At 50.3% G+C, this 13,367-nt stretch overlaps 1 protein-coding gene across 2 annotated transcripts in view; it reads left to right on the top strand.

The window, feature by feature from the left end:
• nol4lb (nucleolar protein 4-like b) overlaps positions 1-13,367 on the top strand; it is a 468,709-nt gene that overhangs the window by 430,538 nt on the left and 24,804 nt on the right. For both annotated transcript variants that reach the window (XM_072514980.1, XM_072514979.1), the window contains one exon: positions 1,421-1,622. In XM_072514980.1, the coding sequence (XP_072371081.1) occupies positions 1,421-1,622 (202 nt within the window). The remainder of the gene's footprint in view (positions 1-1,420; positions 1,623-13,367) is intronic.

Raw genomic sequence — 13,367 nt, 5'->3', positions numbered from 1 at the left:
TAAGCATCATCTTTAGCTGAGAAAGTGAACAGGAAATTGCTTGTAAGGCTTTGCCAAGAGTAGTGGGAGGCCGAATGGCCTCCCTCTGCTTCTATTTTCTATGTATGTTTCTATGAAAAGGCAAATGGATGGAATTAGGATGCAGACTAACAGTTATGCAGCTGAATGGTGGAACTGGCTAGACGGGCTGAATGATTGACTCACTTTTCTATGAAGGTGTTAACATGGTCATTTTACCCTGGTTAATGTCTGCTTTAAAATAGAAGACAAAGGAATCTTTAACTGATCTGTATATCATTGATCTGCTAATGCAAGCAACTGTAATTTCTAGATTTTGTGATGTTTTAACATTAGCTGCTTGACATGTATGGGGTCTTATTGAGTGGAGTTTACACTCTCTACAGGAGCACATATGGAAACCAGTAAATTACACACCACCTACAGGGTGATGAAGAAAAACCCTCATCACTTTCTGTCATTGCAAAGCATCATCACATGGACAGTATTTTGTATTGGTTGAGCTTACTTCCTTAATAACAAAGCTTCAAGTAGCATGTGGGATAGCCTGGGAACTCTGATTCTAACAAACAGGATAAATTGCAAAACACAATGTAATCAAAGCAAAGTTTTAAAGCTGACATGATTTTATCTCAGAACAACTTGTAGGCAAGGCACCGAATAGGTTGCCAGCCCTTTGCCCTATGGAGGCCCTTAATTGCCCATTTAAGTGGCATTAAGGGCCTCAAGCCACCTCCACTGCCATAAACCACAGGCAGGCGAGCCAGAGTGCAAAGATCGTTTTTAAAACTGCTCTTTTGAAAAGGAGAGCAGGGAGACATTTATAGGGGTCGTGCCCAGTGTGTATCAGGGAGACCCCATTCCCCCCTCCACTTTGTTCCTCCCTGCATAGCCTCTGTGGGGTGCCTGATCCCTTTCTACCTTAACACCTCAGGGCTTACCTCACTCTTGGTGGCCATTTTTCATCTTCTGGAGATGATTGTAATCCTAGCAGCGCCCAATATTGAGTTCCGCCACTGCTGGGACTGCTAGATCTCCCAATCACAATGGCTTGTAGCTCTTGAGGATGGTACTTTCTGTCCACTTACATTGGAAGTCTGACCCTCAGCCGCCCCAGAGTGTTATTGCTGCCGGACAGGCTTTTCAAAAATTGGCCTGCCTGTAAAAGCCAGCCCTATATCTCCAGGGATGATACAAAAGGCCCTGTTCAACTAGTGGGATCAGTCACACAAACTGCAGTCATTATGTGTTGATTAAATAGAAAAGCAAGAGTACTGATTTGTAGGAAAAAATAAACAGTCTTTTTAAGGTTGCATGTTACTATTAGACTAGAAATGCAGAATAGTGTTTTTGTCGTCTACATGTGACCCATTTATTTTGTTCTGCTGTTCCTTTGCTGTAGGATGAACCTATTGCACTAGATAAACACACTCAACAAGCCAGGGAGACGGCTCAGCTCGCACACACCACTCACTCACTGCCAGCTGCTTCATACTCACACGATCAGATGTATATCAACGGAGGACTAAACTACAGTTACCGTGGTTACGGAGGAATTGGAGGTGGACTGCAGACTTCTTTGCAGACTGGCACCCTCAGCAATGGTATGAAAATCATAAGTTGGGCGTCATTGATATTTTTTAGTTATCCTTTGCTGCTCTTAAAATTATGCTATCCTGTATAAAGCAAAAGTTCTTTCATGTGTTATATTTTGAAATATTTTTAAGTAGAAATAAAACTTTATACTTTAAGTTGGAATAATTTTACATTTCCTTTATTAGCAGACTGTTAATAAACCGTATTAAATGTACAAATTTACTTCTGAGGCTTAATTGGTTTGTGATAAGGTTGAAATATTCTCAAATCTCACACATTTTAGGAGGACGTATTTGGAAGAAAAGTCACTGCTCTTATCCCCACTCATTTTCCATAACAGGAAAAGGCTTTCGTTTCAGCTTCCTCTGATTTTGAGCACTGAAGATAGTCACAGTGTTTGTCTGTCATTCCTGGTTTGCATCAGCCCACCTAATCCATCACTTTGACACATCGTTGTCTGGAGAATAAAATAGGTCATTAATGGAGACAGTAAAGAGCAAAGGCCCCAACAGTGATCCCGGTGGGACACCATTGGGAAATGGTCTCCAAGCAGGTCCATTGACAACAACTTTCTGCCTATGTGCATTCAACCAACTCTTAATCCACCACAACAGATTACCACTAATTCCACAAGCTTCTTATCTTGTGTAGAGTGGTCTCCTGTGAAGTACCTTATTAAAAGATTTTTGGCGGCACGGTAGCACAGTGGTTAGCATTGTCGCTTCACAGCTCCAGGATCCCAGGTTCGATTCCCGGCTTGCGTCACTGTCTGTGCGGAGTCTGCACGTTCTCCTCGTGAATGCGTGGGTTTCATCCCGGAGCTCCGGTTTCCTCCCACAGTCCAAAGACATGCAGGTTAGGTGGATTGGCCAAGCTAAGTTGCCCTTAGTGTCCAAAGGGGTTCCTGGGTTACGGTATGGGGCGGAGTTGTGGGCTTAAGTGGGGTGCTCTTTCCAAGGGCCAGTGCAGGCTCGATGGGCCAAATGGCCTCCTGCACTGTAAATTCTATGTATCTATGAATGCCCAGGTAGACAATGTCCACTTTGTTGTTCTCATCCATAATTTAATAATTTCTTCAGAAAGTTTAATCAAATCAGTAAGACACTTCTTTTCAGTAGCCATCCATTTAATGTGATTTTATTTCCTGAAGAGGTTGGATAGGGCAAATTTCAAAGGATCAATGCATCGAGAACTTCAAGCATATATGGCTTTGAGATATAGGATCTTCTTCACTTTGTCTCATATGCTCTGTGCACTGAGGGAGTAGAAGTCTTCCGTATTGAGGTTATTTTGAGGGCTATTCTATAGGAGCTTGTAAAATCTAGGATGAGATAAGTTACATCCTGGATCTTGGTGGGTGAAAACCAGCAATCCTGTAAAAATTTAAAAGTGTGGTACTATCTCTCCGCTGCCTTGCTGTAATACCAAATGTGTTGAATTCTCCAGCTCTGTAAATTGTATCAGTCACTTAATAAATTCAAGTCGTATTGCTACCTGACTGATATTACAGTCAGGTAGCACGGAAGCACAAGTGGATAGCACTGTGGCTTCACAGCGCCAGGGTCCCAGAATCGATTCCCCACTGGGTCACTGTCTGTGCGGAGTCTGCATGTTCTCCCCGTGTCTGCATGGGTTTCCTCCGGGTGCTCTGGTTTCCTCCCACAGTCCAAAAGACGTGCAGGTTAGGTGGATTGGCCATGCTAAATTGCCCTTCATGTCCAAAAAGGTTAGGAGAGGTTATTGGGTTACGGGGATAGGGTGGAAGTGGGGCGGTGCAAACTCGATGGGCCGAATGGCCTCCTTCTGCACTGTATGTTCTATGATTGCCCATGGGTTGCCCATGGGTACCTGAAATGAATTTGTGGCATCATGGTCACCTTCATAGTCCCAGAGTAGTGAGGTGGATGAGCATGGCTGAAGGTGCTCCTGTTTTATGTAATATAGCTCCTCCGGTGCCTAACTGGTGTGCTTTCCTTGTAATCATCTTCACACCATGACCTTCCCATGATCTGTACTGCTTGTGTATTCTATTCAAGGTTAATATTAGGTGTGATGTATACTCTTTAAATGCTACCGGACTTGTCTTGGATCCATTCTGTGCTACTCCACTATCTCCTCTTCTGAGTTAGTAGTTTACTGTGTATGCCTGTATGCACAACTGTCGTACCAGTTGTTGGCCAGTTCTGATTGTGGGGAGAGGTGGAAGCACACTGAAAATGGTTTGGTAGTCGGATGGAAACACCATCTTCCCAATTTTTGTACAACAATGATTGATTAACCCAAGTAATGTTTCAGAAACATACCAAAAACGGAAAGGAAATTCATTCATTATATTTGACTTTATTTTATTTAACATTGATCTAACATATTTTAAAGTAAATTTTATGGGATTTGGGCATCGCTGGTTAGGTCAGCATTTTTATTGCCCATCCCTAGTTGCCCTAACTTTCCTGAAGTTAATTATTTCATTTCACGAGACAAGTCAAAGATATGGGGCAGGATTCTCCGCGGCCTACGCCAAAATCGGGAAAGGCAATTGGGCGGAGAATCGTTTTTTGCCTCCGAAATCGTGGCGGGGTTCATCCCAAATCGCAATTTTCTAGTGCCTCGATAGCAGTGTCAATGCATTACACGTACAGTAACGTCGTTTGCACATCATTAGTGGGCCTGACCTGGTATTCTCTGCCTCCAATGGGGGGAATTCCCGACAGCGAGGTTCCCTTGTGCTCTCAAAAATCGTGAAACAGGCGCCTTTCGGGAGAGGGAGGAGGTATGGAAAGTCCAACATTGCCAGTGTGCTGACAATTGTGCCGCTGGCCGGAGAGCTTCTGCCAGGGCCAGGGAGAATAGCCAGGGTTGGCCAGGATGTGGGGTCGGTGTAGAAGGGCAGGGAACAACATTGCTGCGGCCTGCCAGGCAGCCATCCAGCTGCGCATGCTGCTGACTGCCTACTGTGAACTTAGGGCCACGGATCGTATGGCTGTCCCCCTAGGCGACCCATCCTAGGTGCCTCTGGCCCCAGCTGACCCATCAATGGGATGGGCACACTCCAGCACAACCAGTGCCATCTTGTTGGCTGGGAGCAGTGGGTGTGGGGAATGAAGTGTGTATATGCGCCTGCAGCTTGTCAGCCTCCTGAGTGTCAATCATGGACCTGGTGAATCAGACATGATTCCCGTTGGAATTGGTTGTGTTCTATGTGGCACCGGTGCTAGCCCCTCAACGGTCGCTGAATCAGTGCAGATGCGGCGCCAGTTTTGCTATCGCAGAACTTCACAAATCCTGCCCTGGCGTCAACACTTCGTCTCAGGAACGAAGAATCCCGCCGATGGTTTTATGCCCCAGATTTCTCTTTAGGTGTTCTTGATCTAAGTAGGCCATTGGGAGAGGGACTGAGGGGAGTGAAGACATTTTTCCTTTAGAGAGAGAGAAAAATCATAAAACCTGTCAATTCAGACTGATAGATTACAAAGAAAAAACTGTTCAGTCACAGGTATGAAACAGTAGAAGGAAAAATAACACGAGAAAATGGTGAGGAAAACTAGAATAACCGAATTGTAAAACAACATTGGGGCAATCAAATATTTCAGGTTTCTGAGAAAATTTAATTTCCCTTTAATTTAATTTAAACTTCAAGTTTAATTCAGACTGCTGCCTGAAGTGTATTTTAGTCGCCAAAACTGGCAGTACAGTTGTCATTTTGGATTTTTAAATATATTGGGCTGGATTCTTCGCACCCCGACTCCAAAATCGCGTTCGGCGATGGGGCAGAGGATCCAGTTTCATGCATGAAATCGGGACTGGTGCCGGCCCCGTGATTCTCCACCCCCCGGAAAGTGGTGTATGCCGAGTATCCACCACCTGAGGCCCGCTCTGCTATTCTCTGTCCCGACCGGTCGAATTGCCGACGGCGTGGGTCTAATCTGGTCCTGCCGTTCGGGAAACACTCAAGTCGGGGGCGGGGCGATCGGAGGGCAGGGGGGGGGGCCTCACTTGGGACTGGGGATTTTTTGTGCGGGCGGTCCAGGTTCGGGCGAGCGGCCGATCTGGGGCACTATTTCCACGGTCAAGGTCCGCGGTCTGATGCGCCATGGAGCATGGTGTGGCCACTGGAGGCCGGCGCCATGCTCGGCCTCTGACCCGGAAGTGCGGGGGGGGGGGGGGGGGGGGGGGGGGCCGTATCGGCGGCTGGAACTGTGAGCTCCATAACAGCTGCCTACTAGCCACCTGCAAGGCAGTGAATCTGTGGCCTTTTGACGCCAGTTTTTCTGGCCTAAAAAGACCACTGTATTCACGACGGCATGGGGACATAATCGCTGAAACGGAGAATCCAGACCATTGTTCTTTACCACATGCCTTGGGTAAGAAAATGCCATTGTCAATTTGATGTTTTAGAGTTTGCTTTAAGAACTAAGATTTACATTCAGTGGCATTATGATGCAGATGCCTAATATATTTGCATTAGATTCTTTTGAGGCCTACTTTAAAGAGATAATACTAGTTAAAATGGCAGAGACAAATTTGATAGGAGTCCATTTAGTGCACTGATGGTAACATTGATCATGGAAATCTCTGGGTTTACAGACTTCACCATTTGAAATTTTGCAATATGGAGAAAACCGAGCAAATGAAGGCTGAATCAGCCCTCACGCTCCCATGTGCTTATACTGAAAAAAATTAACTTCCTGCCGTTCTAATAAGATTATATGCTTCATACACCATCACCTGCCTATCAGTAAAATATAATTATGTGAGATGAGGTCAGAGGGGTATAGTATTTTGGGTTTTGAAAGCAGTGCATCTCAGGGATTAACTGTTCTTATGCTACCTTAATCCTGTTCAGCGAGGCCTTGGATGATGCGGGAGATGAGCGTGGAATTATTCAGGTGACTATTAATCCTACTTCTTTTAATGTGAGTGGATTCACTATCAGGAGCAGATGCATCATTCATGTGGGCCCGCACACAAGATGCTAATGGAATTAACATTTGCTCTTTGTTCCTCACGTTTTCATTAGAAACAGCTTTTTAAAAAAATTACTATTAGTGATGTGCAATCAGTTGAAACATTACAATGTAATCGGAGGTCAATGTGTTTGGATAGGTAACTAATAAATTAAACTAAATATGCAACCCATGCTTAACCACTTAACACAGAATTTATCTTTCATGCAATTTCACATGCCTCATTTTGAAACACATTGTTATTGGTGAAATAGGATAAAGAGCTTATACAAGCTAGTAGTAATTATATTCATGCAATAACTAGTACATAGTATCAGAAAACGTACACAGCTAATATATAAGTTCGCTTGAAATTTGAAAAATACTGATCAGCAAGTTGAGTGTAGGATAAAATATTTGTCTTGGTTCAAAGAAAGCTTTCATTGGACAACCCAATTATTTGCACAGAGCACGACCCACCACTTTACAATCTAGGGTTGCAGTTTCATATTCCTGTCTGTTTGTTACGGCACCTGCCTTTATTTTAATAAGTTTGGTCAGATTGTGGCTGGGCTATGAAGTTGGATAAAACAGTTAAAGAGGGAACAGCTGATTCTCCGACCACAGTGACTGCTGCCATTGCAACACGGAAATGTTATCAAGAATTCAGCTTTCCTGGCCTTCCGGTTGCGGCTATGCGGAGCTAAGTCGCATGTTCGGCAGCTCCCGCAAAAAACAGACTTTTGGGCTCTTTTCAGGGCCCCCAATGGGATTTTTTCAACGTTTCCCAGTGTGGGAAGGAGAGTACAATAGTTCCCCGACAGTATATGGCTTTTACCAGGAGCGGGGCAACTAAAAAAAGTGGTGGCGGACCCGAAGAAGGTCGAGGGAAGAAGAACAAAATGGCGGCGGGCGGAGACCAGGCAGCGTGGGTGCATTGGGCGCAGGAGGTTATCCAGCGCTGCTTCAGGGAGATTAAAGCGGACCTGCTTGAGCCGATGAAAGCTTCTATCGATAAGCTGCTGGAGACACAGATAGCCCAGGGGGTGGCGATCCGCGAGGCCCGACAAAAGATCTCCGACAACGAGGATGAGATCCTAGGCCTGGTGGTAAAAGTGGTGGCACGAGGCGCTCCACAAGAAATGGCAGGAGCGGTTTGAGGAGATGGAGAATCGGTCGAGGCGGAAGAACTTGCGGATTCTGGGCCTCCCGGTGGGTCTGGAGGGGCCGGACGTGGGGACCTATGTGGTCACCATGTTGAACTCGCTGATGGGAATGGGGTCCTTCCAGGGGCCCCTGGAGCTGGAAGGGGCCCATATAGTGCTGGCGAGAAGGCCCAAGGCTAACTAGCCTCCGCGGGCGGTGCTGGTGCGGTTTCATCGGTTCGCTGATCGGGAGTGTGTGCTCAGATGGGCCAAGAAGGAGAGGAGCAGCAGGTGGGAGAACGCGGAGGTTCGAATATATCAGGACTGGAGTGCGGAGGTGGCGAAGAGGAGGGCCGGGTACAATCGATCGAAGGCGGTGCTGCACAGGGAGGGGGGTGAAGTTTGGCATACTGCATCCAGCGCGACTGTGGGTCACCTACAAGGACCGGCACCATTATTTTGAGTCTCCGGAGGAGGCGTGGACCTTTGTTCGGGCCGGGAAGTTGGACACAGACTGAGGGTCGGGATGGGCGTTTGGGGATTGCGGTTGATATGTTACTTTTTGGGTGGGCGGGGGGGGGGTCCTTTGCTCTTGTTTTTTTTCTTTCTGGTTGGGCGAGGGTGGTTAGGGTGGGTTGGGCACTGTTTTGGTTGGGTTGGTCAGGCTCTTGGAGGGGGGGTAAGCAAATGGAACAGGGGTGGATGGCCGGCAGTGTGATGGGGCCCCGCGGGTGAGGGGGAGGCACGAGTCGGGGGTGAGGGGACTGGGCCTCTAAAATGAGCTACGTCAGAGGTGGTGGGGCTGGGTAGGTGGTAAGCGCAGGCTTTTTCCCACGCTGAAGACGGGGAAGCGAGGGTTGTTTCCCGCACTTGGGATGGAAGGGGAGGTGGAGTGCCTGCGGATGGGGAATGGAAGAGGCGGGTGTGTCACACAATGGGAGGAGTCGAAGGAGAGGCGGGGGTGGCCGTGGTCAGCAGGAGTCAGCTGACTTGCGGAAGTGCAATGGGGGGAGTAAAGCAGCTAGGAGGGGTCCTAGCCCGGAGGGGGCGGGGGGGGGGGGGGGGGAGTTGCTGCTGCTATGGTCAAGGGGGAGCTGGAGCGAGTGGGGGGGGGGGGGGGGTCGAGACGGGGGTCTGCCGCCCTGGGGAATGGGCCCGCCGTGGGGTGCAGGCGCGTGGCTGGCCGAGGAGGGGTTATGGCTAGTTGGTGAGGGAGGGGGGCAGGTAGCCCCCTGATCCGGCTGATAACCTGGAATGTAAGGGGACTGAACGGGCTGGTCAAGCGGGCCGCGTGTTCGTGCACCTGAAGGGGCTGAAGGCGGATGTGGTCATGCTTCAGGAGACGCACCTGAAGGTGGCAGACCAGGTAAGATTGAGAAAAGGGTGGGTAGGTCAGGTGTTTCATTCGGGGCTGGATGCCAAAAATCGAGGGGTGCGATCTTGGTGGGAAAGAAGGTGTCGTTCGAGGCGTCGAGCATTGTGGCAGACAATGGCGGTAGGTACGTAATGGTTAGTGGTAAGCTGCAGGGAGAGAGGGTGGTACTGGTCAATGTGTATGCCCCGAACTGGGACGATGCGGGTTTTATGCGCCGCATGTTGGGTCGGATCCCAGATATGGAAGTGGGGGGCCTGATAATTGGGGGAGACTTTAACACTGTGTTGGATCCGGCACTGGATCGCTCCAGGTCTAGGATGGGTAGGAAGCCGGCGGCGGCTAAGCTGTTGAGGGGGTTTATGGACCAGATGGGAGGGGTGGACCCTTGGAGATTTGCAAGGCCGGGGTCTACATAGAACATAGAACAATACAGCGCAGTACAGGCCCTTCGGCCCACGATGTTGCACCGAAACAAAAGCCATCTAACCTACACTATGCCATTATCATCCATATGCTTATCCAATAAACTTTTAAATGCCCTCAATGTTGGCGAGTTCACTACTGTTGCAGGTAGGGCATTCCACGGCCTCACCACTCTTTGCGTAAATAACCTACCTCTGACCTCTGTCCTATATCTATTACCCCTCAGTTTAAAGCTATGTCCCCTCGTGCCAGCCATTTCCATCCGCGGGAGAAGGCTCTCACTGTCCACCCTATCTAACCCCCTGATCATTTTGTATGCCTCTATTAAGTCTCCTCTTAACCTTCTTCTCTCCAACGAAAACAACCTCAAGTCCATCAGCCATTCCTCATAAGATTTTCCCTCCATACCAGGCAACATCCTGGTAAATCTCCTCTGCACCCGCTCCAAAGCCTCCACGTCCTTCCTATAATGCGGTGACCAGAACTGTACGCAATACTCCAAATGCGGCCGTACCAGAGTTTTGTACAGCTGCAACATGACCTCCTGATTCCGGAACTCAATCCCTCTACCAATAAAGGCCAACACCCCTTAGGCCTTCTTCACAACCCTATCAACCTGGGTGGCAACTTTCAGGGATCTATGTACATGGACACCTAGATCCCTCTGCTCATCCACACTTCCAAGAACTTTACCATTAGCCAAATATTCCGCATTCCTGTTATTCCTTCCAAAGTGAATCACCTCACACTTCTCTACATTAAACTCCATTTGCCACCTCTCAGCCCAGCTCTGCAGCTTATCTATGCCCCTCTGTAACCTGCTACATCCTTCCACACTGTCGACAACACCACCGACTTTAGTGTCGTCTGCAAATTTACTCACCCACCCTTCTGCGCCTTCCTCTAGGTCATTGATAAAAATGACAAACAGTTGTGTAGAAAACTACATGTCGTTTTAAGAATTTTCTTTAGCAAACAGCTCCTTTTACAGTGTCTAGGGAATTTCATTCTTCTCACACGTTCGTAAGGCTTATTCCCGGATTGACTTTTTTTATTTTGAGCAGGGTGCTGATAGCGAGAGTAAAGGATACTGAATACTCGGCGATAGCCATTTCGGATCACGCCCCACATTGGGTGGACTTAGAGCTGGAGGAGGAGAGGGACCAGCGCCCGTTGTGGCGTTTGGAGGTGGGGCTGCTGGCAGACGAGGTGAGTGAGCGTGTCCGAGGAAGCATAGAGAGGCACCTGGAGGCCAACGATAACGGTGAGGTCCCAGTGAGGATGCTATGGGAGGCGCTGAAGGCGGTGGTTAGGGGAGAGCTGATCTCCATTAGGGCCCACAAGGAGAGGAGGGAGCAAAGGGAGAGGGAGAGGCTGGTGGGGGAGATGGTGAGGGTAGACGGGAGGTATGCGGAGGTGCCTGAGGAAGGACTGTTGAGGAGGAGGCGCAGCCGCCATGCCGAATTCGACCTGGTGACCACCAGGAAGGCTGAGGTGCAGTGGAGGAAGGCCCAGGGGGCGATTTATGAGTATGGGGAAAAGGCTAGCCGGGTGCTGGCGCATCAGCTCCGGAAGCAGGATGCAGCTAGAGAGATCGGGGGAGTTAAGGACAGGGGAGGGAGTGTGGTGCGGAGTGGGGTTGGCATCAATGGGGTCTTCAGGGACTTTTATGAGGAATTGCATCAGTCCGAGCCCCCACTGGAGGAGGGAGGGATGGGCCGCTTTCTGGACCAATTGAGGTTTCCGAAGGTGGAGGAGGGACTGGTGGCGGGATTGGGGGCCCCAATTGGGCTGGAGGAGCTGACCAAAGGGATAGGGAGCATGCAGGCGGGGAAGGCACCGGGGCCGGACAGTTTCCCGGTCGAATTTTATAAAAAATATATGGACCTGTTGGGCCCGTTGCTAGTTAGGACGTTTAATGAGGCATGGGGGGGGGGGGGGGGGGGGCTTTGCCCCCCCGACGATGTCCCGGGCACTGATCTCCTTGATCCTGAAGCGAGACAAAGATCCCCTGCAGTGTGGGTCTTACAGGCCGATTTCGCTGCTAAACATAGATGCCAAGGCGCTGGCGAAGGTCTTAGCCACGAGGATTGAGGATTGTGTGCCGCAGGTCATCCACGAAGACCAGACTGGGTTTGTGAAGGGGAGTCAGTTGAACGTGAATGTGCGGAGCCTTTTGAACGTTATCATGATGCCGGCGAGGGAGGGAGAGGCGGAGATAGTGGTGGCGATGGACGCTGAGAAAGCCTTCGATAGGGTAGAGTGGGGGTACCTGTGGGAGGTGCTGAAGAGGTTTGGGTTTGGGGAGGGGTTTGTCAGGTAGGTCAGGCTGCTGTATGAGGTCCCGATGGCGAGTGTGGCCACGAGCAGGAGAAGGTCTGAGTACTTTTGGTTGCACCTAGGGACGAGACAGGGGTGTCCCCTGTCCCCCTGCTCTTCGCACTGGCAATTGAACCCCTGGCTATGGCACTGAGGGAGTCGAGGAACTGGAGGGGTTTGGTGCGGGTTGGGGAGGAGCATCGGGTGTCGCTCTATGCGGACGACTTGCTGTTATATGTGGCGGATCCGGTGGGGGGGAATGCCAGAGGTAATGAGGATCCACAGGGATTTTGGGGATTTCTCGGGGTACAAGCTCAACATGGGGAAGAGCGAGCTGTTCGTGGTCCACCCAGGGGACCAGGAGAGGGGGATTGGTGAGCTCCCACTAAAAAGGGCAGAGAGGAGCTTCAGGTATTTGGGGATCCAGGTGGCCAGGAGCTGGGGGGCCCTGCATAGGCTTAATTTCACACGGCTGGTGGAGCAAATGGAGGAGGAGTTCAAGAGGTGGGACGCGTTGCCGCTGTCCTTGGCGGGTAGGGTGCAGTCAGTCATAATGGCGGTGCTCCCAAGTTTTTTGTTCCTGTTCCAGTGCCTCCGCGTGTTTATCCCGAAGGCCTTTTTTAGGCGGGTCAACAGGAGCAAGGGACTCCGAGGGTGAGAAGGGTGTTCCTGGAGCGGAGTAGAGATAGGGGGGTGCTGGCGCTGCCCAACCTCTGTGGGTACTACTGGGCTGCCAATGCGACGATGGTGCGCAAGTGGGTGATGGAGGGGGAGGGAGCTGCATGGAAGAGGCTGGAGACGGCGTCCTGTGTGGGTACGAGTCTGGGGGCGCTGGCAACGGCGCCGCTGCCGCTCCCTCCAATGAGGGTATACCTCGAGCCCGGTGGTGGCGGCTGCCCTCAGAATCTGGGGGCAGTGGAGGCGGCACAGGGGTGAAGTTGGGGCCTCGGTGTGGACCCCAATACGGGGGAACCACCGGTTCGTCCCAGGGAGGACAGATGGAGGGTTTTCAGAATGGCACAGGGCAGGGATACGAAGGTTGGGAGACCTGTTTGTGGACGGGAAGTTCACGAGCCTGGGTGAGTTGGAGGAGAAGTATGGGCTCCCCCCGGGGAACACCTTCAGGTACTTACAGGTAAGGGCGTTTGCCATGCGGCAGGTGGTGGAATTCCCGCGGCTGCTGCCACGCACAGTACAGACAGGGTGTTCTCGGGGGGGTGGGTGGGAGTGGGGAAGATCTCGGAAACTTACCAGGTGATGCAGGAGGAGGCCTCGGTGGTGGAGGTGAAAGGTAAGTGGGAGGAGGAGTTGGGAGAGGAGATCGAAGAGGGGACGTGGGCAGATGTCCTAGGGAGGGTGAACTCTTCCTCATCGTGCGCGAGGCTCAGCCTCATACAATTTAAGGTACTGCACAGGGCACACATGACCGGGACAAGGATGAGCCGGTTTTTTGGGGGTAAGGACAGGTGTGTTCGGTGCTCAGGGAGCCCAGCAAACCACACCCATATGTTCTGGGCATGCCCAGCGTTGGAGGAATTTTGGAAGGGC

The sequence above is a fragment of the Scyliorhinus torazame genome, chromosome 8 (assembly GCF_047496885.1).
Source record: "Scyliorhinus torazame isolate Kashiwa2021f chromosome 8, sScyTor2.1, whole genome shotgun sequence".
NCBI lineage: Eukaryota > Metazoa > Chordata > Chondrichthyes > Carcharhiniformes > Scyliorhinidae > Scyliorhinus > Scyliorhinus torazame.
This window is presented reverse-complemented; position numbering and strand designations above follow the sequence as displayed.